General features: G+C 36.0%; 1 protein-coding gene across 1 annotated transcript in view; it reads left to right on the top strand.

The window, feature by feature from the left end:
• Positions 1–8,391: 8,391 nt before the first annotated feature.
• LOC145296696 (uncharacterized) overlaps positions 8,392–24,077 on the top strand; it is a 47,515-nt gene continuing 31,829 nt past the window's right edge. The window contains exon 1 of the mRNA XM_080142672.1: positions 8,392–8,812. Within this exon, the coding sequence (XP_079998798.1) occupies positions 8,694–8,812 (119 nt within the window). The 5' untranslated portion in view covers positions 8,392–8,693. The remainder of the gene's footprint in view (positions 8,813–24,077) is intronic.

Raw genomic sequence — 24,077 nt, 5'->3', positions numbered from 1 at the left:
TTTTATTTAATATTTTAATAATTGCGAGGTAAATTTATTTTAATAACATAAAAACATGCCTCGACTCTAAAGATGGGTTGTCTGAAAATTTCAAATAAATTGGTAACGTAGAAATATGGATTTAAAAAATAGCACGGATCACTCTCTGCATTAGCACCGAAAAATGTTAAACATTTATTAATAATTTCTCACTTTTACAAACATTTGATTTTAAATTTCTTTTTAAATGACGACTTTTATCGACTTTTTTTTTTAAATATCCCCCCTAATGGTGTTTATTAGCCCCCCCCCTCCAAAAGTGATGTTTATTCCGGAAGCTGTTCTTAAGATTTGGAGGTTGGGGGGGGGGGGGTGATTCCAAGGTGGACCTAATCTTAAAAAAAAAAAAAAAGAAGTTTTTTATGCGCACATAAGCAACTATTTTTTTATTAACTTTTATTTTTTTACTTTTTTATTTAAAAATTAGTAAATTTCAATGAATACAATAATAAATCATAAAAATGTTTTTGGTTTTGTGTTGAATGAAACTTTTTTTTTTCATTACAACAATAATGAACTAATTTAAATCTTCCGGCATGCATTTAAGGGTTACGAAATTATCAATAAATCGTTTAGTTACTAAGCCAACGTCAGTAAATAAAAAAAATGTTATGTGCGCATGCATTAGCCTTGACTAGGGGGGGGGGGCTAAGGGAGCGACCATTAAATAATTATGCTGGTCGCTATGGAACTCAAAGCCCAAGGAGTACCTAAAGTGGCACTTATGCACTTATGTTATCGTGCTATTTTTTAAAATAGTATTTTCATGTTAAATTCAAATTTTACAATATGTTTTTCTTTTATTAATTTGTTAAGTGAAAGTACAGATAACCCGGTCGGTTTCTAATGTGATGAAAATCTAGCCCCCCCCCCCCCCAAACAAAAAGGGGTACTCTGGATAATAACAAAACATTAAAATTGCCTCAGTCTCGAAAGATTTCTTCTCTACTGAACGAGGAAACAAACGGTGAAGTGTAGTTCACCTTCTGTTTCTCTCCCCCTCTCTCTTCCTCTCTTAATATCTCTCTCTATCTATCTCTCCCTTTCCCTCTCTCAATCTATCTTTCTCTCTATATCACCCTCTCCATCTCTCTTTGAGCCCCTTTCTCTCTCTAACTCCCTCTATCTCTCTCCTTTCCTCTGTCTCATCCCTCTCTGTTTCTAACTCTCCCCCTCTCTCTGTTTATCTATCAATCCCTTTATCTCTCTATCTCCTTCTCTTTCTCTATTTTCCTCTCACTTTCTCTTTCCTATCTATATATCTTCCTCTCTATCTGTCCATCTCTAATCCCTCATCCTATTTTAGTCTCCTAAATTAATTACAGTGAATAAGGCATTGTCAAAACATGGATAAATCCTATTTTAGTCACCTAATTTACTGACTGTGAGAATAGAAGTTATTTGGAAATTACTGCTACCTTGAACAGCACCAGAAGTAACTGGTAAAACCTTTCTAATTGAATTGATTTTGGCAGCCATTTGGTAACAAAATGACATAGCCTTAGCCCTTGCTGCATGAGGAATACCTGCGACCTTGCTGCCAAGTAGAAGAATTATTTATTCTACTTTAAAACATTCAATTTTTCAAAAATCTCATGTTCGACATCTCCAAAACATCCAATATGGGGAAAAATATTGCAGAAATGCAAACTTATTGTTTAGGATGAATGCACAATGGTACGCAAAAAATCACTTGAGGCTCTTGGTCGATCCTTGCAAGATTTGCGTGGCAATGTCAGACCATTTAGGAATGCAGTAATATTGCTTGCAGGAGATTTCAGACAAATGTTACCTGTTATTCTTCAATCAACACCAGCAGATGAAATAAATGCTTGCCTCAAATACTCTACTTTTTTGTTCCATGTGAAGACATTAAACTTAACTCAAAATATGCATGTCCAGTTGCCGACTGTTCGATCCGCACAAAAACTTTTGCATCACTTGTGGGAAATTGGGTACGAAAAAGTGCCAGCTGATCAGAGTTAAGGGCAAAATTCTTTGACTTCTGTAATTTCTGTAATTTTATTTCATCAAAAGAATAGTTAGTTTAAAAGATTTTTGCAGATATTCAAATTATAAGAATTCCATTTGACTGAGTGAATGAGCTATTCTTGCAGGTCAATACAAAGATGCCCATGAACTTAATGCTATTATTCAATGTAAAATTCCAAGTGATGTAGTCAAATACAAATCCAACAACACTGTTGTGAAAGCAGATAAAGTGGTTAATTATCCAACAGCTATATTTGCTAGGGATGCCACCGCATGTATTGCAACTGAAATTTGGTGTACTAATTATCATGTTGTGAAATATAAACCAATCAAAGCTTTGCAATGGCACATAGCTTGCAGTAAAAAAAAAATTAACAAACAATATCATAGAAACAACAATCTTAACAGGACCTTTCACAGATGAATATATCTTCATTCCATGCATTCCTATGATTCCACCGGATACATCATTACACTTTAGGAAATTGAACTTTCCAATTTTATTGTCATTTGCAATAACCATCAACAAAGCACAGGGAACAATCTTTACAATTGTGGGCCTTACAGTTACACACTGACTGTTTTTTCACATGGACAATTTATATTACGTATTCAAGAGTCACCAAACCGGAAAATCTCTATATCAGCTAAGAAAATGGAACAACAAAAACTGTGTACCCATGCAAAATGGAAAATTAAACCTATAAGAAACATGCTTTTTCTCATTTTGGAACTTTTTCCATTGCGCCAATTTGAGCCACAGCAACGCGTGGCAGGGTACAGCTAGTATTAAATAAAAATAAAAATGCAAGGTTTACTCATGAGAACAGAACTAACAATATTTTATATATTATTTTATTTTTTATTTTTTAAAATCCTTTGAAATGAGGTTTCATAATTTGAGTATTCATTTTTTTGCAGACTGTTATCCTCATAGTTGTTGTTGTTTCACGGCGTTTCGGCCAACTTATCCTCTAACCTTCTTCAGGTGGTCAATACAAAATTGGATTTATAAGACCATAAAATCCAACCTTGATCGTCCTTTGGGGCCCATGGTGCAGTGGATAGGGGCATTGGATCTCTACAGTTCCAGGTGAGCATTGTCTGGAGATAGTGATTTTAGTTGTACTTAAAACAGGCCAGAGGATGAGTTGGCTGAAACATAGTGAAACAACAACTATGAAGATGAGGATAACAGTTCGCAAAAAATTAATACTTCAGCAACATTTTGTTTTCTTTAACGAAGAAGGAAAATAAAGAATATCATTTCATCTAGGCTTTTGTTATTAATGATAATATGATTGCCTATTTACTTTTCTCATGACCGAGTAAAGAGTGGTCCGATTGTTTTGCTAGTCCATGAAATGGTAAGAACAATCAGCAAAGATCGCACAGATTCTGATGTCATATTTTATTTTCACAAAAATGGTGTTCATACAGACCTTCTCAATGTATGGCATTGTCAATGTAAGTGAATAAACTTAATCCACTACATTTTCTTTTATTGCAGTTTTTTTTTTAATTTTCGCTATCTACATCTGCAGTTAAATTAGAGTGTTCACTGACATGAGCATATGAGCATTCTCATGACAGTTTCCTAAGCCTTATTACTTCCGGGCTGGCTCATGACAATTCGAGAGCAGGTGTTTTTGTTTGTGACACCATCATTAAAAAATGGCCTTACAAGACTAACAGAATTTCATCAGAGTTTTCTTCTACTAGATTGGTTGCCTTCACCACAGCTGAGAAACTCCATCTATCTCATGGAATATCAGAGGGAGGCTAACAGATGCTACACCTTGCCCAAGGGTGATCTGGAATGGTGCAAGGCAAAGGTGTTCATCTCACTGAAATATTATATATATTTGCATACTTACTTATATACAGCACATAGTTTTTTCAAATAGTTACCCATTTGGTACTGCCAGACTCAAGGTTGTTTAACTTTGGTGTGTCAATGTGATTATTCCATATATTTTTACTGTATAGTGCATCTTTATGAACTTGGGAATCTTTATTTTGAACTCTGGACATCTATATGGAATTTCTAACTGAAATATTTATTTAATACATATAGGTAGATTGTTTTCAGTCTATCAGTCATGACTGGGCAGAAGTTTTAATTTTTATATTATTCTTAGTTATTATTACATCGTAAGGATTGAACTTTCACAACTTGTCATTTAAATTTGAGCATTAATCAACGCCTTTAACCATTACATAATAGGTTTGCTGATGGAACAAGAACAGTGTATCATGTGGATTAAATAGAGGAATCGGTTTGACATAAAGATTCCCAAATTTGAAGAGATGCACCCAAAGGTCAGAGATTATATCGACTGAAACGTTGTGAATATAATAACCAAAATGAGAATAGTAGTTAAAATGTTCCAAACCAACAAGCAGTTTATTAGTATTAAAAACAAGGAGCTTTCACTCAGGTCATCACAGATCTTTCCTTGAAAGCAACCTGTGATGTTCCCAGGAAGCTGAGTGACAACAAGTCTCCCCAGGTTTCCAGTATTCTCCTCATCTTTCGATAACATTTACAAATGAATTTGCATTATTGCAACAGTCACTTACCATTGACTTACATCGCTGGTAGCAGCCATTGGTCTCCACTGGAATTTGAGTTGCAATAAGCCTCCCCAAGGTCCCATTTCTCTTCACATTTGTCCAGCAGAGATCTGGTCAGTGCTCTCTCTTTAGTCTTTTCACCCTCCTTGACCTCTTTCGGCTTCTTCTTCTTCTTCTTCTTCTTCTTCTACTTCTTATGATTATTATTCTTCTTATTATTATTATTATCAAAAACAACTAGTGTTTGAAAAGTAATCGGACTGGCATTGCAATTAATTTCAATTTCAAACAGCAAATAAACAGAGTTCAAAAAAGAATCTCAAATCTAAAAGGTCCTGCACTGTCAACCAAGCTCTAACCCCTGTCCCATCACCACAATGGTGCATCCCTGTGCCTGTTTTACAAGTACTCCAATGGAATGTGCTCTGATGAACTCATAATGCATATTCACTCTTGATACAAATACTTGACAAGCAGAAAAAAATCCCACCCCACCAGTGTAAAAGTCCTCAGGTTCCAGAAAGCTTTCTACTCTAATAGTTCCTTAACTCAAATTGCTAGACTTTGGTAACTGCTTCCTTGACTGTACTAACATGCAGAAAGTTAAATGTAATGTGAACAGACATTTTGTTGCTCAAATCCCTACTTAAAGTGTCTCTGTGAGCATGCCCCCTCATACTAGCCTCTTGTGTTCCAGTGGCGATGAATAAGAGTAAAAATCGTTTCATTTTCACCCCTTTCCACTCCAAGTCTAATGAACTTTTCCGTTCTTCTCTGCCACATTTCAATGAATTTTGTGGGAAAGTTTTTTTCAGAGGATCCTCAAGTTTGTTGTTATAATAATCTTTCATACCGCCAAAGCGATTCTCTCTAATAATCTCCTTGAATTTAGGAAGGGAAAAGAAAAAAATCACATGCAGCAAGATCAACAGAGCTGGAGGTTAATTTTGTATGGTGTGTAGCGGACTGGTGGATATATTATATATATCCCCCAGTCATACAAAATAGGAAAAATGAATTGAATTGAGAAAGAAACAAACAACGCATTTATTGAAAAAAACGAACTAGAATTTATTTCATGAAGAAACAAATGAAAGAAAAAGGTACAGCGCGTATTTAGTTTGCTGCGCGTCTCTCGCTGTTAGCTAGTGAGAGGGAAAGTCTATTGTTCTAGAGAGAGAGAGTGAGAAAGTCAATCCAGTTTGGCGCGCGTCTCTCACTGTTAGCTGGTGAGAGGGAAAGTCTATTGTTGTAGAGAGAGAAAGTCAATTCAGACCATGGAGAGAGAAAGCCTGTAAGATGTACGTACTGTCTGTTGGCTCTTGCCCCACACATAGTAGCAGGGGATGTGAAACGAGCGGATGCGCGCCCCGAAAGGGAGCGAATGGTCTGTCGACCGCTCAGCTCGGGAGCTGAATCGAAAAGAAGGAAACAGCTCAGGTCTCTTGCTTTTGTAGTTGTTTCTGGTGGTCTTTTGTGCATGTGTGGATTTCCTTTAAAGGGAAGTGACGTTACCCATGTGTGTGTACGTGTGCGCATATGTGTGCGTACATGTGTGTACGTTAGCGTGTGTGTGTATGCATGTAAATGTGACTGTATGTACGTGAACGTGAATATATGTACGTGTGTGTACGTGCGTGCATATGTTTGTGTGCGTGTATGTGTATGACAAGAAAAGTGGCTTGAACATTTCAACAAAGAAAAACAAGTGAACTACAAGGACAAAACCCCTCGTCAGACTCGTCAGAAAAATAAACATTCGTACTGAATATAAAGAAAAATTCGAGCTCGGCAAACATTTTTCACGGTTTTCTAACATTACCCTGCAACAAACGCGTGGAGCAAAATCACATAGGCCTATACACATTCTCTCCCGCACAGCAGATGCAACAACAAAGAAACAATAACAGGACATTCCTATTAACACATAGGAAGAAGTTGAATCAACAATACGAGTTGAGATGCACCATGCACACTGATAAACTCACAACTGGAAGTTTCGTTTATAGCCGGCAACTGGACACCATCGTTCAACACAAACGAATTTGCAACTAGCGCTCGTACAGACAATACACGCACTACCGCAGACTCACTTGCGAAGACACCGTCAACTGGACACACCACGTCAATACGAACAAAAATTTTACTTCAAAACGAACAATTCACTTCACTGTCCAAGCAACTCGTTGCACATGTCAGCACACAACAAAAAAAAAAACAAATAAATGTCAGCCTAAAAAAAGAGTAAACGGCTTTTCCACGCGTAAGTAAATACTTTTTTTTATGAACACACTCCGTTTTTGACGTTTTTTAAATAACCACACCAAGAGCAAAAATACATAACGAAAAGCCAATTGCCCAAAACATTACTTAAAAAAAAAAAGAAGAAAAATATAAACATTGCATATTTTTTTTTCCTGGGAAGGGGAGTATCGTACAAGCCCCTTCTACTCTTGTACAAAAACACGCATTCACATCTCAAGCCATTTTTCTTGTCATACACATACGCATACACAAACATACGCGCATACAAACATATCCACGCATGTACACACGCGTAGATATATTCACGTTCATGTACATACACTCACATTCATGTGCATACACACACACGCTAACGTACACACATGTACGCACACATACGTACACACACGTACGCACACATGGGCAATGTCACTTCCCCTTTGAAGGAAATCCACACATGCGCAAAAGCCCACCGGAAACAACTATAAAAGCAAGAGACTTGACCTGGTTTCCTTCTTTTTGACCATTCGCTCCCTTTCGGGGCGTGCGCGCCCCACGTCACCTGCTACTATGTGTGGAAGCAAGAGTCAACAGACAGTACGTACACCTTACACGCTTTCTATCTTCATGAACTGGATTGATTTTCTTTCTCTCTCTCTCTCTCTACAACAATAGACTTTCCCTCTCACCAGCTAACAGCGAGAGACGCACGCCAAACTAAACACGTGCGGTACCCTTTTCTTTCATTTGTTTCTTCACAAAATAAATAATAGTTCGTTTAAATCAATTTAACACGTTGTTCGTTTCTTCCTTAAAGCAATTCAATTTTTCATATTTTATACAACTGGGGGATATGTATAATATAGCCACCAGTCCACTAAACCGGCTAACACGATTAAAGTTGTTTTATAATAATTCAGTAATATTTAGGTAATTTCGACTGCATAATTTGGAAGCTACCATTGTAATTTATTAGAAGTAACAAAAAAAAATCAGTTGAAACCATTGTTTTTTTGTATCTAAAAACTCCATTTATCGACTACAAAATCTCGTCCCAATAATGTAGAAGCACCGTCGTCTGTCACCTAGCCGTGGCCATTGTACTTTATTCTGCTACGTCAGCAGATAACGTGACTTTAGTGAAACGGCCTTGTATTTGCGTAAGCCACGCTCTAATAGGTTAATACGTGTGATCACCAAGTAATTTCTCTGTTGAATTAAAGTTTTATGGTTTAATATTAATAATAGTATATGCAAATTAATTTTCTTGTGCGTGCTTATCGTATCAAAGAAACCCTCATAGTGTCACTGCTGGTTTAATTTTATTAAACTGGTCTTGTGTTCATAATTGGTTATTTTGTGCATCCGTAACTTCAAAAGGGTGATTTTCGTAAATGAATACATAAGACTGTCAAAAACGTGTCTTTGTGTTCTTCGGTGTCAGCTGAAGGCGTGTCATGATATCGTTTTCTGATTGGCTAATGATGACCTCCAATCCTTGAACTCTGACTTCCAAGCATGGGTTAAGGAAAAGTAAGAGAAGTGGTATGAATCAAATGAACTACTTTTGACATCGGATGGTGTTCTATCAGCGGAAGTGAGGCGTATCCGGGCCGCCCACCCTCCTAACGAAACCGGGTTGTTGTGCGTGTAAAAACCCGAAAGGAAAGCAAGTTGTCGTTAAAATAATTGAGGATTTTACGCAATTGCTTCCGTTTTTTTTGTGTTTTTTTTTAAATTTTGTTTTTTAAAAAACGAAACAACAACAAAAACAGAAGACATGGTTGTTTTGACGACATATGTTTGCTTTCTTTAAATAAGGAAGAAAATCGAGGCTCTATATGGATTATTGGAATAATTCCTATTACAGAAGCCCCCCTCCTTCCGCTTCTTCTTCCTCTTTATCTGCAGCGATGGTGTCGACACAGGGACTGCCTCCTCTTCCCCAATGTTTTAGCAGGTTGGTGATATTTCTACTTTTGTTGCCTTTTATTAAATCATAAAAATATGAATTTTATAACGATTATTATTATTATTATTAAAAAAATAACAATTTTTAATCTGCCACGGTACGGCACGGCGATCTTTTTAATTTGAAAATGATTTTAAAGCCTTTAAATTGCACCTATGAAATCTAAATAAACTAATATTCTCTTTAAAATACTATCTAACGAATATTTCCCCGGGTTGTTTACACGTAACCACCTTAGAAAAAATAGTATTTCAATTATATTTTTACGTGAACTAGTTGGAAATGGCTGCTGGGGGAGGGGCGTAAATAACAAGAATTTTCAGTAAGTTAAGACTGAAATTAAAGTTTATGTATCATAGTCAAGTATTATCGTCCATTTGTGTTCATAATTTCAGTATAAACAATAAACAGTGAATCTCGGTCACACCACAATTCTAGAAAATGGACCTTTTTCCAATAATAAAACCGGTACGGTAACCTGCTACCACCTTGCTTCTAAAACCAATATCTTTTTAGATCAGTTTCTTTTCAAAATTACTTGTAATTACTATATGCTAAACAGTATATTAGATAAGTTGGCATACGTTAATATTTTTCCTTAACAAGTATTTCTGAAAATCTTTCCTGTCATTTTATTTTTAACTGACATACTTCACTATCGTGTCTGTATGCGCAGTAAGTGAGTGTACAAGCACGAGTAATTCTACAGAATTTGAACCGAACTGTTTAATTAATTAATTAATTTTTTTTAACTTATTAGTTTTATTGCAGAAAAGGTCTGTTCGGTTCAAATTCTGTAGAAGCACGTTTTATAGAATCGATTTTGTTTCCAATTAGGTGTTTTATTTTTTTAGGGGGGGGGGATGGATAAAATCGTTCTATTGACACTCTAAAAAAAAAACAAAAAAAAAAAACGTACTGACAGTGGTGTTTTTTTAATAGGGTTTTCAAGTTAAATTCAATTTTCGGAGACAACTGCTACATGAGTACCTCAATTTTGCCGGTCTTTTCTTTTTTGTTTATTGTTAGGTGAAAACGCCCCCCCCCCTCCTCATGTCAGGAATGAGTTTTTAAATACTATTATTTTAGCATGGTCTGTATTATTCTGCACGAAAACCCATAAAAATATAAAATTAATGTGGTAAATTTTTACGACGTGCCCCCAGTGTATTATATACACCCAAACCTCCCCATGTTAAGAACAGCTTTCTCGAGCAACACCCACAACCTCGAAAGCCATTCTTAACACGGGGAGATTGGGGTGGAGACTATTCCGAACGCCGTTCTTAACATGGGGTGATTCTTGTCTGGATCTCTTTTGCACTTGGTCCACCAGGAATATTAGTCCCGTAGAACTTCACTGAAGGAAGGGCCACTTCAGGTTCTTCATAAGTCCTCCTGTGGCACCTAGAATTTGAACAGCAACAGCACCAAACTGACAAAACCTAAAAGTTGCGTTAGGTTAGAGTAAAAGGAAAAGAAAGGGGTGCATGTATAAAGAGAGGCGCCAGATCGACTTTTTTAAGTGTGCCTTTTTAAGCAAAAAACAATATTACTTGCTTGGGCAGATCCGGACCACTGACCAGTGCGAGAGTGTCCACCCTCTAAAAATGTGTTTTTCACCTTTTTAAATATTTTTTTTTTCTGACGATTATCATGGATTATAGCCTTACTAATCATATTAGTAGAAAAAATGTTGATAAAATAATGAATTTAATGACTTGAGAAGGGGGTTCATTTTCTCGTTATAACTCTGGGTACTCATGCAGATAGTGATCCGTGCTGAAATAATAACGTTATTATTTAAAAAGTCCTTCTTAACATGGGAGGGTGTTTTGTACCTATTCTGTACTTTAACCTTACAATTGAATAAAAAAAAAACATATCATAAAACTTTAATTAAACGTGGAAATACGATTTTAAAAAATAGCGTTAGTACCTAACTTTGTAATCACGTGAACAGTAAGTCTGATAGCAATGAAGTGGAACGTTATAACGATAAAGTCATCAATTAATCCCCCCCCCCCAGTTTTTTCTGCTACGGCGATCTTTTTAATTTGAAAGTGATTTTAAAGCCTTTAAATTGCACCTATGAAATCTAAATAAATTAATATTCTCTTTAAAATACTATCTAACGAATATTTCCCCAGGTTGTTTACACGTAACCACCTTACAAATAAATAGTAGTATTTCACTTGTATTTTTACGTGAACTAGTTGGAAATGGTTGCTGGTGGATTAAGTATCATACTTAATCTATGATAATCGGCAGAAAAAAGAAAAAAAACTTATAAAGTGTAAAACACGAATTTTAGGGGGTGGACACTCTCGTAAAGGTTCGCCCTTACTTGTTATGTCGAAAATAGTAATGTATCCCAAAATTACGAAAATTCATCTAGTCATTTATAGTTAAAAGTAAGTTTTACGGAAAATTGAGGAAAATTTCACTTTTCATAGATTGAAGGTGAAGATTTCAGAAATAGGGGACATAAAAAGCATATTTTAGATTACATAGTAATGGCAGTCAACATGTTTAGCCGATATTAAAAACTAAAAACGTTGTTCTACTCGATGAATTTTCGTAATTTTTGGATATATTACTATTTTCGACATGACATGTAATATTGCTTTTGCTTAAAAGGACATATAAAAAAAATCGATATGTCGCCTCTCTTTGAACGAACACAAAAAAAGTTCGATTAAAATTTTGTAGAATTACCTATTTTATGAGGATGTCAATTAGATGACGGTTCGGTTCTCATATAAATATCAAAAGGTCAATATTAAAAGTTACGAATTTTTTTTTTTCTTTTTGAAAAAGCACTAAAAAACCTTAGTCCATTTTTTTTTTCATTTTTGATTCCACTAAACATAAGTTTGAGTGACAGTACAAGAAATGATGATGATTGAAAAAGTGTGCGCAACGTTAAGAGTCAATTTTATAAAACCAAGCGATTTAGTGATTCTATAAAATTCCCCCTCCCTATATTTTTATCAAAGTTACGTTGGTGTTAGAACCACACACACACACACACACACACGCGCGCGCGCGTGCGCGATCTTGTTTGACAGATTTTATTTCTTGAAAGGCATGCTTGCGATAAGAATTTATTCATGTTTTGTTTACATTTTATTTTAATTCGGTATTTTTTTAGATTAGGTCTACCTCCACAATTTTCTTTTAAATGATGACTTTTATAGGTTTTCGACTATGCTGAATACGGAAATCGCATTGGAATTTTGCAGAAATAAGTAGTTATCCAGATATAAAAAGTTGTATTATGCATTGTATTCTTTCGCGGCCATCTTTGTTACGCGCGTGCGCCATAAACAAATCTACGCGCGTAACAAAGATGGCCGCCAAAGAATACAATGCATAATACAACTTTTTATATCTCGATAACTACTTATTTCTGCAAAGTTTCAATGCGATTTCCGTATTCAGCATAGTCAAAAACCTTTAGAAGTCGTCATTTAAAAGAAAATTGTGGAGGTAGACCTAATCTAAAAATTTACCATGGCTTTTTTTTTTTTCTTTTAAGATGATGTGATTTTTATGAAAAACATGTTATTAGGCAAGCTAGTTTTATAGTAGATTTGAAATATCTCTATTACCGTATCGATTATTTAAAATTATAAGATTTTAAAGAAATTTTCAAAAAGAAAAAAAAATTTGGTTTGTATTACTGTACACTGTCACTACACATAGATTCGAAAAAGTTGTCAAAAAACAAATATATAACAAGTAAATGTTATCAAAGGCAAGATAAGTTACTTTTCTACCTAACTGGATATGTTTTCTGTGTTTTTATTTAATTTAACATGTTTATTCAGCTCGAACTTTACCGATGTATTGGAAATTCAAGATGGCACCCGACTCTCTCTTTAACACGGTAAGTTTGGGGAAAAGGTGCTATAAATATAAAACTAGACAAAATACTGTTAGAAACTTGCTCAATACATGTTACCGTGACATAGGTTGACATATATTCGGTGTTTTTTAAATAGTATTTTGTCTAGTTTATTATTTATAACACCTTTTCCCAAACTTACGGTGTTAAAGAGAAAGTCGGGCGCCATTTTGAATCTTCCACTACATCGGTGAACACTGCATGTTTTTCGAGCTGAATAAACATGTTACATTGAATATAAACACGAAAAATATATCCAGTTGGATAGAAAAGTAACTTATCTTGCATTTGATAACATTTATTTGTTATATATTCATTTTTTGACAACTTTTTCGAATCTATGTGTACAGTAATACAAACCCAAAAATTTAATTCTACGTCATTAACATCAACCGAAAAATGTCGCTTTAGAAATTTAGTCCATTTTGTTTTTATTTATTCACTTCAATAAATATGCATATTGTGCCGTTGTAGGAATTTAGTACTTTTAATCCGCACTAAATTCCTTTTTGTTGTTTAAGTTAATCTCCATGTTTGTTTGCATGTCGATTGTATTTATATTTTTTATTATTTTATTCATTGGTCCCCTGGGAATTTTGGGGGCTAGATGGGGGGGGGCGCAAATGCTGAACTTAGTCATTTTTTATGTCTCGTTCACTGTGCATTCACAGGGGACCATGCATGCTTCATTTGTTTATTCTAGATTAAGTAGATGCTTGAAATGTTTTTGTTTTGTTTTGTTTTTTTAACACTTATATATAAAGCCACCACAATCCTCTTCTATAAATCTAGATGCTTTAGATTTCAAAAATATTTTGGGTATTCATTAACCAAAATATTATTTTTAATTTAAAAAATATTCATGGTAGTATGTTTTTCTTGGATCATAAAACACGGTCTCCTGTCTTTTAGTTGTAGAACAGAATAATTAATCATGTTCTGTAAAGAATTTTTTTTTTTTTTTTTTTTCGTTCCGCCAAAGAACCATCCATTTCAATTGGGGTCAAGTGGAAATCACTGCTTTGGTGGTGAAAAAAGGGAAACTTGGTTTTGGAAACATTAGAAGTAACCAGCCACATTTTTACCCCATTGCACCACGTGCTCATGGTTGGACGAATGAGAATCAAAAAAAATTTGCTATTGCCGGTCTTTGAAGTGTTATCAGCATAAATATAAACAAATGATCTTAGAATGTATTTAGGGAGGTTTTTGAAGATCGAGAAGAGTTGAGCCAAGAATGGATGCTCAAGGCACTCCAACATTGATATTATGAGCCTTGGACTTTTGCTTATCAACATTTACTTTTATAAACTTATCAGAGAGAACATTTCTAGATTTCCCATTGCTAGAAATCTTGCTAAGTACACTTTCTACCAAAGTCTATTTAAGAAATAAGGCCTCGTCAATAGATTCAATGATTCTGTGATATCACAGTCAGCACATCAGCTGTTAATCTTGCAGAACGAAAACCATATTGCTTGTCACTGAGTAGGTTGCTTGGCTGAGGTAATTGACAACTTCTCAATTTATCACAGATTCAAGCAACTTGATCATGATTTTTTAATTTTTTATTCAATTTTCACCCCAAACAAGGCACAGTGCCACTTTGAAGTAGGGGGCTACTATCGGGGACATAAGTTGCAGCGGTATTATGAAGGGAGATGAGTAGTAAGATGTCTGTTCACATTACACTTGAACTTCTGCATGTCAGTACAGTTGGGAAAGCAGAATCCCAGAAGAGATTTCCAAAGTCTAGCAGTTCTGGAGAACAAATTATTGGAGGAGAGGGCTTTCTTACCTACTGTGAAGGGGTGGGATTTAGCTGTTTGTCGGGGGTATTCACGTCGAGGGAGTACAAGTGCTTGTAGTTCGTCAGAGCATTCACTATTAAAGTACTTGAAGAACAGGCAGAGGGATGCAACATTTCCTCGATGGGACAGAGACTGAAGCCTATCAGGTTGGCGACTCTCTTTTGAACCCTGTCAAGGAGTGAGAGACAAGTAACAGATGCACCAGCCCAAATGTGACAACAATACTCCATACATGGGTGAATGGTGGCCTTATAGAGGTACAGGATACTTTCAGGCGTAAGTAGTTTTGTAGCACAGGAGAGAGAGCCCACCTTCTTCACAGCAGCCTTGGCAATGCTCTCAATATATCTATTCCAGTTCATGTTCCCTGTAAATGTTCGGCCAAGGAGTTTAAAGGAAGTACTTTCGGGTAATGTGTTCTTGGCGATTGCTATTGGTGTTAGAGAAGTTTTCTGGTAATTATTGAAGGAAACAAGTTTAGTCTTGGCAGCATTGAATGTGACCATCCATTTTTGTCCCCATTCCACTACAGATTGGAGATCATCCTGTAGCGTTTCTGCCATTTTGTTAGATATGAGCTCATTTGTTTTCCCCTCATGCCTGTTATAGAGAGTGGTGTCATCAGCAAATATACCCATCTTGGAAACAATTTTATCAGGGAGGTCATTTATGAATATCAAGAATACTAAAGGTCCAAGGATAAACCCTTGAGGTACTCCCTCATTTATATCAAGGGATTGAAAAACATTGTATTCCACATCGTAACCTGGAAAAAAAAAACATATACTAGGGTTCTACTGTACTAGAGAGACTGAAAGAGATTTCCAAGGTGTTGGGGAGCGTTTTTCCTTCAAGGAATGTTTGAACAGCTTTGTAAGAATGAGAGTGAGTACCAGTAGAGCTTTTGAAGATTATGATTGGAATTTTGTCAGCACCAGTTGTTTTGCTGGCATCAAGATTCTTGATAAGTTTGCCAGCATTCTGAGCAGTATTTTCAATCTTGCGGGAAAATTCAGAAGGTATGCAGCCCTAATTGAAAAGGATAAAGTTTGATTTTAAAGTTCTTAGCAAAAAAAAAGTGACTTTGAAGGATGCAGAGGAAATCACCTCAGAATCATTAATTAGAGTTGGGATAGAGGTTACACATCTGTTCAGGACTCTGTTATTTACCAAAACTCTTGGGAACCAAGCTTCTGCTCGAGCTAATCTAGACTTAACAGGTTGGATATGAGACTTTCTCATATTTTCTATAACTCTTTTTTGCAGCAGTTATTGGTAGTCCTAAAGATGGTTAAGATAGCGGGGCAGCATTACTGTCAAAGGAAAAGTAAGATGCCTCCTTTCCTCTGCTAGTCTGGGAATCCCAGTGAGGATTGTCGAGAACCCATTTAGATCCCCGATCAGGGTAACATGAGGTCATAGAAAGCAAGTGATTGATGTAATACGGAAGTAAACAGAAGTAATTCTGTTCATGGTTTCATATTTCGTTGTGCTGAGCAGAAGATACCTCTGTGTACAATGGTTAGGTCTATCACCCAGTATGGGCACTGCTCGGACAGAAACTGCAACCTACTGTCTGTACAACTGCAAAGAAAGCTATGACAATACACAAAACCCTTTATTCTAGAAACAGCATGATTAAGGTTCTGAATAAGAACACCTCTCTCTGTAAAGATTACCATGATAGACTGGTGGCACCTGACCGTCATCAAGCTACTCTCTGACAACCAGCAAAAAATAATGGGAAAGATTGTGAATAGAAGCAGAGGATGACAACGAGAAACATGTGTTAATAGCCTGAACACCTGAGCAATATCAAAAATGATGAGCAACAATGAATTCATAAAGTCCTCGCGGGAGGGAAATAGATTGAGAATCATAGCCGTCAATGCCGGTACCAGGCAGGACACCACTTGAATGAACGAATGAAAGATGGCTTTAGTTTCAGAACATCTATTTGATTAAAAGCAATTCTGGGGTGTACCATAGCTGGTTGTTTGGTTCTGTTAGAATTTCTTGGAGAGTATAATGCTCTCTATACTAATAATTAACCAGTCACTTAAGTCAGATATGATAAACGACACATTCTTATCAAACATGGAATGAAGGGGTATTTCTAATATGAACGATCTGAGTGTCTCAGTTAGCCATTGAATATTGGTACATTATGCAATGCAGGACATTAGAAGGCTTGTTGCACTTTGTTTTTTTTTTTATCTTAATTGATTGGAAGATCCCAGTAGGTTTGTCATTAGATCATAAGCAAGGGAGAAATCACAATAAAATCTTCCTCCACCATCTGTCTGCTTAAGTGGACCAACCATTTAATATAATGAACATTGAAATCTTCAGACATGGATGTTGGTAGGGGGATGAGCAGACGGGATATGGTCGATTTTCTAAGAGATACTCTCAAACCCTTCATTGTGAGAAAGATAGAAAGCATTCACCGGCAACATGAATTGGAACAAATACATTGAGGGCATTGCCAAGGCTGCTGCAAAGAAAGTGAACTCTCCATACTGTGATAGAAAATTGCTTGCACCTGAAAGTATCCTATACGTCTACAAAGTCACCATTCAACCGTGCATGGAATATTGTTATATCTGGGCTAGAAAGAGTTTTGAATCTAATCGGTTCCGCACTATCGCTCAGCTCCATCCTTTGTCCCATCACTGGAATGTTGCATTCCTGTATCTGTTTTACAAGTATTTGAATGGAATGTGGTCTGATGAACTCATAGTACTTGTGTTCCTTCGACATACATACTCCCAACAAACAGAAAATTCTCGCCTTTCACTGTTGAGGTCCCTACATGCCATAAATCGTTCTACTCTAATAGTTTCTTCCCTTAGACTGCTAAACTTTGGAATTCACTCCCCGTTTCCTGCTTCATTGACTGTATTGATATGTTAAAATTTAAATGTAATGCAAACAAACATCTCTCTACTCAACTCTTCTCAATAACCTGTTGGACATAGTCTCAAATAGTAGTCCCTTACGACCAACTGGCAATATACCTTGTTTGGGTAAAAAAGAAAGAAAGGAAGCACATAAATGTTAGAAGCAAAAGCTCTTTCATGTGTTGGATAGCGGGGGTATAAAATTAAACCGATAAAGAGGTTGTGTATAACTTTTAACAATGTTTTGTTTGAGCTGGACTGAAATGATGACGTGGACAAATCGTAATGTTATTTTGAGGGGGTAACAAATTCTTGTACATGAGGGGAGCTTCAAACGATGAGAGGAGACAATGTTCCATTGATGGAGAGTTAGACAAGTGGTCTTTAATGAAGAGAAAAGGGGTGTATATAATTACAACGGTCTATATAATAAACGGATGCTGTAAAGATTAAAGAGTTTGATAAACATTTAATATGAGAGTAACAACCGGGACGAATTCACATACCTGTTTCTTCAAAAGATGGCACCACACAAAGTTATAACCCTAACCCTAGCCCTTCACCAACTTCCAAAGTATCTTCTCTCCAACTTCTCGCCTGACTTCTTCCACTTAATTCCCTAACATCTGTGTATATATATTAAACTATTTCTTTGTGATCACGTCATTTGCACGTTCACAAAGAATCCTATCAGCCAACATCTCTATCACATTTCTAGGATTTATTTATTGTAAATGCACATTCCTTTTTCTGAAAGCATATTTGCTTTTATTTTATCTAAAATATCTTCTTGTTATTGTTTATAGAATCTAGTCAAGTTAAATTCCTAAAACGTCATTTAACCACATTTGTCCTTGAATTGCATTTTTCTCTTTAAAACGATTGTAATTCAACTACACTATAATAATTGTAATCATCTTGCTCAGGTAATTCGGCGGTGCTCTGGGAGTGCTAATATGAAACACATACAACATGTATTTTCATGTAGACCATCCTTCCTATTGTTTTATTCCCTCTGAATATAACACACAAATGTCATAAACATAAGCTTATGGATTGTCTTGGTACAAACCTATTAAAATTACTGACTGTTTTTGCTTACAGAGAGCTGACTAGGTGTCGGAACATTAAAACTTTAAGGTGCCTCATTATGCCTCACCTTGAAAAATAATTGATTTTTGGTCCCCCGACAAAGTAATTCACTCTCGTTCGTCTGTTCGTTTGTTCGCACTTTTCTCAACCACACCTTGGATTTTCTTGAAATTTTGAACAAACATTAGTTATGGTGAAAGTAAATTTTTGCTGGAAGAGGTAAAATTGTCCCAAAATCATTCGTCCAATTATTTGTTTGCACTTTTCTCAATAACCACTCCTTGGATTTTTTTTTTTTTTTTTTTTTTTTTAACTTTTGCAAAAACATAATCTTGGTGAAAGTAAATTTCTCACTCGTGAGGGGGGACCTTGCATGCTTAGCTTGTTTTGCAACTCTGGCAGTTATGTCTCAAAGGAAAACTTTATAACATTTAAGTAGTTTACTGTCTTACTTTTTGTTGATACTTATCTTCGAAAATAGGAGATGAGATAACTTTATGAACAAAAAATCCGCAAATCAACCAGTAGCATTTCCAAAGCTGGTAACTCCAGGAAAGAGAGTATAGAAAGAGTCCTTTATAGTTTTAGACGTTACTAAGGATGGTTCTACTTAAAGTTGGTATTGGATCGGCCATTAATGCTTTGGATTGGGAGAAAATAAAAGCAGGTTGCAAGTTGACCCATTATGTCCTACCCTACTTTATCTAATCAAAGTATTACATGATGCAATTCTCTATCTGTACGTCTGGGCAGGAGCTGCTAAAAACAGCCTATCCTGCCTTGACAGAGTACAAAATAGACTTCGTAGCTTAGTGGGGGATGCCCTTTTCTCTTCCCTGCAGCCTCTCTCCCTCAGAAGAGACGTTGCGAGCCTGTCTTTGTTTTATCATTATTTCCATGGCAAGTGCTCGTCTAAGCTCCAATCTCTCGTCACCCCCCCCCCTCGCCAATCTTTCACGAGAAACACCTGTCTGGCTGAGACTATTGTCAATAATTTTCCCCACTCTTTATCTATGTCTAAATCCAAACGTAGATTCCATGAGCAGAGTTTCTTTCTCAGAAGTGCACGACTGTGGAACTCTCTGCCGTTTGCCTGTTTCCCACCTGACTACAACTTGGATGTCTTCAAGTCCAACATAAACAAATTCCTGACAAACCGCCCTCTTAAGACACTCTATAAAAACCCCCCAATACTAATGATTACTACAATACTATCTCATTGATTACTGTACACGCAATAACCCTTATCCATGAGTGGCCTCCGGGCCTTAATAAGTGGTGACCCCCATGTAAAAAAAAAAAAAAAAAAAAAAAAAATGCTGGTGGTCAATCCAACAACCTTTATTTTCAAATGTTTTGCCATGTTTCATGCATTAATCTTAATTTTTGTAAAAACGGACATTTTTTTTTGTCTTGAAATAGGAGGTGCCTTCAGTAAGTTTCCATACTTTTTGTACAGGTATTTTTATTGATAGTACACACATGAATTCTAGTCTCCTTCAAAGTAATCTCCTCCAGCTGCAATGCACTCGTACCATTCCAACAACTTCTGGAAAGCCCCATGAAAGTCCTCTTATGTAAGCATGTCAGTAACCCTCGTCACAGCCTCTTTCATCTCCTCAATTGTCTCATAACAACAGCCTCTAAGGTTTTCCTGGAGCTTAGGGAGCAAGATCTGGACTATGGGGAGGGTGAGGAACTGTCTTGATGCCCATCATGGTCAAATTGTCTGTGACAAGGATGGAGTTATGAAATCTACATCTTTAGTTTCTGGCAAATAATTGTGTGTACAGATCCCACACTGACATCAAACTGTTCACTTATTTTCATGTATGTGACAATTGGGCTTTAGTAGAGTGAATTCCAATTCCTGTTGTAGCTGTTCATTTGAACCTGATATCATAAAAATTGGTCACTCATCTCAGAAGATGTATAGCAATAACATACTGAATTTTTAAGTCTATGACAGTTTTAAAGTCTGGAAACTTATTGAAGGCTCCTCATGAAGTAATATTTTATGAACAGTAATACACAAACCTGAAGAAATAAGTTGGATGAAAACGATTTTGTGTAAATCATCAATGATAATTTATTATATAAATACAACTGAAATAGTATTACTTTCAAATGAGGATTATTTGTCCGTTGAATATTTCCCATTCTTGGCTGGTGAAAATCTAGTGGCACATAACTCTGTTTTCCAAAATGCTGTTTTGATCAAGGAAGATAACTTAAGGACAAAGGGTTATTTCCCTATTTTTCTGTTTTTACAGATGTAACACAAGGCCGGAAGGTGGTGAGTATAAGACACCACCCCTAAAGAAGGGACACTCTGGCTGAGGCAATCCAATCAACATTCCTGGAAGTTTTGATAGTTGCTCTGATAGAGAAATTCAGTATTATTGAAAATTTATAGGAATACTAGCCTGGATGCCCGGCATTGCCCGGGTGTTTGGAGGCGTGTGTTGAGCAAAAAAAAAAAAAAAAGTGGTGGCAGGCAGGCTCGAACCCATACCACAAAGGAGGAAAAGAATGTAAAAAAAAAAAAGTGACGTCTTTGTCATTGTGTCTATCGCCAAACCAGAAGTGACAAAGGTTTAAATTAAGGTCAGTCAATCGAAAAGTGGGGATGACCTTCAAAAATATTGTCAAAAAAAAAGCGACCCCTCCCTGTAGAAAAGTGTCTAGTTGAGAGTGAAGGAATTAATGTTTTTAACCAATTTTTCGATATTTGTCGTCCAAAGGGTCAAGCTTCAAAAAGATATCAATCTCGTGAAAATTTGTCGCCTCTGTCAAAAGTTTTAGGCATACATACATACATACATACATACATTTAAACAGACAGGTGAGATTTATATTATAGATAACTTTCCATGTCTGTTTTCATTTGTGTTCTTCATTGTATTTGTTCATTTACACCGATGAAGAAAATTACACGCAAATAACCTTTTTCTTTGAATATTTGAAAAATTTGATACTAGACCCATAATTTTCATTCAAATTTCAACATTATTACCTCATGAATTTTATTTTTCATGTTTTTTCATAAAATGCTTGGTGTTTTCTATAATAGCTTGTTTAAAATTGACTTTTATTATGAAATAAAGTCCAATTAAGAGCAGAACCGTCAGGGAAAAATTCAACCAAAGATCTATTTAACCCAGAATGACAATTCATGGCTCTTCATGATGCTAACATGAACTATGCAACCTTTGTTCAATTTGTTCCCGTAATGTTAATTTTGCATCATTGTCTGAATTTGACCCCCAGGTTGGGAGATTACTGAGTAGCTGTGGCCCCCTATATTGGGAAATTCATCTCGATTTCAGATTTTTTTGTTACTACTCGCATGCCTGGTCTAAAATCCATGTCGATTGGCTTCTGTCATGTTTCTGTATATCACCAGGAATATAGAATGCATATCATGAGGTCATATGTTTACCTTATTGTGAACAGGAGGAGGGGGGGTGATAATGTCATGCAATGTGTACTATCGAAATTTCATATTTGTTTTTTGTGCTTTGCTGACGATAGCATTAGTCATTAGCAAACGAAAAATGGAAAAAAAAAATTTAAAAAAAAAAAGATGAAACGAGTTGTATTAGAAAATAGACAAAACCGTATTGAATTTCTAGTTGTAGTGACTCATGATGTAAGCTGTCCCATCGCAGTTCAAACTTTGCGAAATCACAAAAAGAAAACAGAATCATCATCTTAGCTAAATCTACGGTTGAATAAAGAGGTTATCAGGTAAACTAAAACTTAGTCATCATCCCCCCCCCCCCGTAAAATGCAGGTTTAAAAGAGAAGATTTGATACTCCCAACCCTTATTTATAATTAGCTTTACCTGCTCGATGTTGCCTGGGAATCTTTACTTTCATTTCTGTTTCGTTTGACTTTTCTATTTTTTTTTTTCTTTGTTCTTTTTTCTTTTCCTTTCCTTTTTTTTTCTTCCTTGCATCAAGAAGAAACCATAAAATTACAGAAATCATTAAAGTAAATGCGAAAAGAAAAAGGTATTGATTCCATAATATATATATATATATATATATGTATATATATATGTATATATATATATATTGATTCCATACAAAAAAGGTAAAGTGTAGTATCAGAACTGACGCTACACTTTATTCTTAATCAAAATGCCAAACTTTGTTGGTCATATTTTTAATTTTTTGCTAATCCACTGATTAATACATCCATTATTTGTTGGTGCCTAAAAAAATTCCTAAAACTGCATTTTTAAATTCCACTATTTTTCCTCACTTTTAATAGGCTGTCTTTTTTTATATATCATTTTATTTTATTTTTTTTCAGACAGACATTATTAAAAACAGATTTCTATTTCTGTTTAGTAATATCTTTTTTTATTTTCTCATTATCTTTTGTGTGTGTGTGTGTATGTATGTATATATATATATATATATATAACGGAACCGTACTGCACCATCCACACCGGGTGTCTTGTCGAATTGCACCCGATATGACAGATGCTCTTTCGATTGTACGTTGTCCTGTCACAAGTTGGCCTATGGATCATCTTCACACATTGTGTTTCCATGGTGGGGCGCTTCGCCTCTTCATCGAATCATCTCCTATCCTGCATGGTTTCCGGGTTCATTGATTCCTCCATTGGTCCTTGCAGCTCGCTGCAAAATGAAATGAGTCCTCACCATAAACAGAATTCCAGTTTATAACAATAACAATTATTTATTAAGTGTATTACTTCACAATGGCTAAATTGAGGTGACTGACTATAGCAGTGAACGATGTATGACCAGACAAGTAAAGTCACAGGTTTCCCATTAACACAGGCTAGTTAACATCATAACATCAGGCCCCAAGGGCCCCCAAGTCGGGAGCACTTGACCAGCTCAGCCGTTCAGTTTGCTGGCTACGACTCTACTCGTTTTAGAATTCCTTTTTCTGAATCCAACCCTTTTTCTTCACTTCCCCCTCAGATAGTGGTTAAAAACACCCTTTCTCTCTTCCTCTCAGAGCCTACCCTTGTCTCATCCATTCAACACCACTCTCTCTCTCCTTCCTGGGAAGGAGGGGGGGTACTCACACTGATATCTATTGGCAGTCCCCTGGGTTTTTATTTTGCCCAGCACTGTGTGCGGCCATTATCATCTAATGTCACTTCTAATACAACCATCTTCTTTGACATATAATTCCAATTGTCTCCACTTTTGAGACAATATACCATCTGGTTTTCCTGTAACAAGCCCAAAATAACAGGTCGGTGGTTGGTCCTATTTTGCCAGCTAAATCTTTGCATTTCTCTACACTCCTCCACCCCATCCTGTCCGGTCAAACACCCCCTCACCGTAATATGCACCTCACTGCATGCATTCATGACACCATAGTGTCACATATACATTGAAGGTATAGATGTATATACCAAGCATTTTTCGAAGTGTCCACATTTTCTACTTTTGTGTAGGTATCTATGCATCATCAGGAAAGTTTTTGTTAGGCTCTGCGAGGAATTGTGGGATTTTTTTATATATAGTAGTTTGGGTATGAGCGA

This window comes from Euprymna scolopes, chromosome 2 (genome assembly GCF_053919585.1).
Source record: "Euprymna scolopes isolate OS-2025 chromosome 2, ASM5391958v1, whole genome shotgun sequence".
In the NCBI taxonomy this organism is placed as follows: Eukaryota; Metazoa; Mollusca; class Cephalopoda; order Sepiida; family Sepiolidae; genus Euprymna; species Euprymna scolopes.
This window is presented reverse-complemented; position numbering and strand designations above follow the sequence as displayed.